At 30.8% G+C, this 3,576-nt stretch overlaps 1 protein-coding gene across 1 annotated transcript; it reads right to left on the bottom strand.

Annotated features, from left to right (window-relative positions):
* Positions 1 to 1,755: 1,755 nt before the first annotated feature.
* On the bottom strand, positions 1,756 to 3,077 carry LOC130936239 (heat stress transcription factor B-4-like). The gene is made up of 2 exons (XM_057866279.1): positions 2,826 to 3,077; positions 1,756 to 2,711 (listed from the first exon to the last, which is right to left on the bottom strand). Exons 1-2 carry the CDS (start codon positions 3,075 to 3,077, stop codon positions 1,872 to 1,874), a joined length of 1,092 nt encoding a protein of 363 aa, XP_057722262.1. The 3' UTR covers positions 1,756 to 1,871.
* Positions 3,078 to 3,576: the final 499 nt, after the last annotated feature.

The following is a 3,576-nucleotide window of genomic DNA, read 5'->3' as shown; positions in this document are numbered from 1 at the left end:
AATCTATTGGATAAGTCCGTTTACTCATTTAAATATGCGGGATTTATTTTTAAAATTAAATTCGTTTAAATTTCGGACTAAACGGTTGAATCCGATTAACAAAAAAAAGATGGATTAAATGGGCTAGTCCATGGACTAAACAGATAGCCTGTTTAACTATTTTTTTTTATAAAAAATAGCATTTTTAGTCGATATTTTTTCGATTCGATCCGAAAATTTGATCCATCAACTAAAAAATATTATTTTTAAAATATTTTTGACTTAAAAATAATATTTTTAAAAAAATAAAATAAAAGGATAAATGGATTGGCCCATTTAACCAATCGAGCTGACCATAAACAGTTCAGGTTAAAAAAATTATGGTCCGCAAATAAAGCAGATTTAAACAGTCCAGCCCATTTAACACACGAATTTAACGGACCAAGCTTAAATGTGTCGGACTAGCCCGTTTGACAACCCTGTATAATTTAGTAAATAAAGTATTTAAATAATTTAAATAAAAAATTTGATTATATTTGTGTTGTCATCGTGTAATAATTGAACTTAGAAATGTTAGTTTGATAATTATAACTAATATTTATAGAAAACTAACTTTTTTATTTTCTTAAAAGTATAATAAAAATAGATAAAAAAAATCCTTAAAAAACAGTTATGTTTAACTTGCTATTTTCGAATTAATATTTATGTTCATATTTGTTAGTACTAATAACGTCACTCAATCATTTCCACAGTTATTTTGTGTATGATACTTAATTACTCCCTTTAGCACTGGAAAATGCTATTAATGAATGTGGCCTTGGTCACCAAGAAAACCTCAGAGATAAATGTCTTTTGTGCCAACTAGCTACCTACCACCTATTACACCAGCTTTTACATCTTCTCACTTCTCAAGGAAGAAACCCCTTCTTATTATGGTCATTCTTAAATTAAAAAAAAAAAATATAAATAATAAATAACATAAAGAAAAAATAATTTAATTTACAAAGTAATCAAGATTTTTTCTTTATTTCATCACTGATGATTAAACTCTTTTCCTCATCCTCAATCTCATCAATAATGTAAATGAAGCATGAAGAGAGTAAGAATCAGAAAAAAAAAAGAAAAAGAAAATCAAAGTACTGAATTAGACCATATATGTAGTCTAAAAATATAACAATAATCTTTTATTCATATTTTCATCAAGTTATTTGGTTCACTGAGTAACTTTACATGTTTAGGGTACACCTACACTTAATTTTGGACTCTTAAAAAATTTCATGCTGACCTCTCAAGAAAATCTATTTTTTCCCTCTAGGGTTTAGATCGGACATTAAAAAATAAATAGTATGTACAATTATAAATAACAAAATGAATATTTTCATGAACTAACAACGTAACTATATGCAATCAAAACACACAAAGTTACTGAAGCACCAAATTTGGAGATAAGAATAAATACATAAATTAAATAAAACATTAGGATAAAATTAAACCAAAATATATTAGCACATTCGTAGAAACACAATTGAGATATGACATGGCTTCCAGAATGAGATGGCAATTAATTGCACCAATGAGAGAGCAACATCAATAAATTCATGATATTAGTGTTTGGGGAATAAGAGAAGTTCTTAGGTGCTTTAATTAACTACTGTTTTTCTATGTAAATTTATTATTATTTTTAATTTAAATTTTAAAAATATTAATAAATTAAAAAGATTTATTTGCTCTGAGAGAAAAAAAAAAAGAGGGAATAAACACAAACATATGATCCAGTTTTGGGACTAATTAATACACTAAGGTTCTATGTACACACAGATCCAATATGACTTAAAAAGTCATAATCTTTTTGATGGAGGAATAATTAATATAACAAAAATTTAAAAAGAAAGCTAAGAAGGAGGCATGAGATTCAATCCCAAATAATCATCATTATCATTTCCCAACACCAAACGAGCCTTGTTATTTGTTTCCGCAAAAGCGTGGCTAAATCCGTAGTCAGGGTGCACCCGTTTCTTATTGGATTGAAGAGACACCCCAAATAGCTTGGTCTTGCAACTGTTACTACTTTGGTCTTCAATCATTGTTATAGAACTCCTCGATGTGTTTGTTGGAGAATTCAAATAGTCATGGTGTTGGTGTTGTTGTTGTTGTTGTTGCACTTGCTTATGCAACATTGAGAAAGCGTTGCAATTAGCGGTCGTAGCTGAAGAAGAAGAAGGTTGGTGTTGTGGAAGAATGAAACTCGAAGAGTAAGTGTTGCTTGGTGCGACAGGCTTAACATGATTCTGAACGAAGTAGATTATGTCGTTGTAGAGCTTCTTCATGTGTGCTAGTTCGGACATTAAGATGTTGTTGCTTCTCCTTAATCTTTCGTTGTCTTGAGAGAGTGCTGTAAGCGTTGATGAAGAAGCAGTAGTAGTGGTAGTAGTAGTAGTGTTGCTAATAATGTCCGAGTCACACCAAGTAGGTAACTCGTCCGAGTCAGGGGAGATGCTGACTCGGTTGTTGTGTTGGTGAAAAGGATGATAAAATGTAGTAGGAGAGGGAAGAAGATGAATATTGTTGTTAAAATGATTTTGGTTATGGTTGATGGATGATGGTAGTTGTTGATGATGAGGATGAGTGTGTGATGTTTTTCTTCTATGAATCTCACACAACAAATGCTTCTCCCCTTTCTTGAAGAAGTCATTTGCAAATTCCCATCTATCAGGTACAATCTTTCTGAAACCCTAAACAAATAATTAAAAATGATTAGATAATAATTTAATCAAATTTATTAAATATTAACTTCACGTGAAGATAGCTGCAATTTTAAGAAGGGAAAAAGAGAGGGAGAAACATACATAGGTGTTGAGTTGGCGAACGAAGCTGGAGAAGTTATTATGTTTGAAGTAGTTGGGAAGAAGGTCGCGGGCGAAGTCAGGAGGACGCCAGACAACGAAGGTGGTTTCGTCTTCTCCCCACGACACAATGTGATCGGTGGCGGCGTCGTCCACCAGCTCGTACGTCTTGGTGAGGAAGGGCGCCGGCACCGCCTTCTGTGTCTCCAACGACACCACTATGGATTCGCAGTTGCTGTCCAAAACGATTCCCATTTTATGACTCAACTCAGATACATCAGAATCAATCACACACCTAATATAAGTAACAACTACCCCTCCTTTTTGGATCCTATATTCATTAGTCCCCACATTTTTCTAATTTTAATATTTTATTTAATGTGAAAACTCAAGTGAATTCGATTTTAAGTGAAGTTGATATCTAAGAGTTATTAAATAATTTGGTTGATTTGACTAAATTTTTATCTAACGACTCTTAGATAACAATTTCACATGAAGTCGACTGCACTTAAGTTTTTATTTTTATTCGATTCTAGACGGGCTTTTATGAAAAAAAAGTTTGCAATATGAGTGTGTATGACTGTATTCTTAAATAAATCCTTTAAAAAACAGATTATTATTTTTTTAAAATTTTTTAGTAAAATAATACTCAGATGTATGAAATTGTTACAATAATATATTTAAAAAATTTAAAATTAATGTTTTTTATTAATATTAATTAATATTTTATTTTTATATTATTAAAATTAGAGTT

Source organism: Arachis stenosperma, chromosome 6, assembly GCF_014773155.1.
Source record: "Arachis stenosperma cultivar V10309 chromosome 6, arast.V10309.gnm1.PFL2, whole genome shotgun sequence".
NCBI lineage: Eukaryota > Viridiplantae > Streptophyta > Magnoliopsida > Fabales > Fabaceae > Arachis > Arachis stenosperma.
The sequence above is the reverse complement of the archived record's forward strand: the minus strand, read 5'-3'. Positions and strand labels throughout refer to the sequence as shown.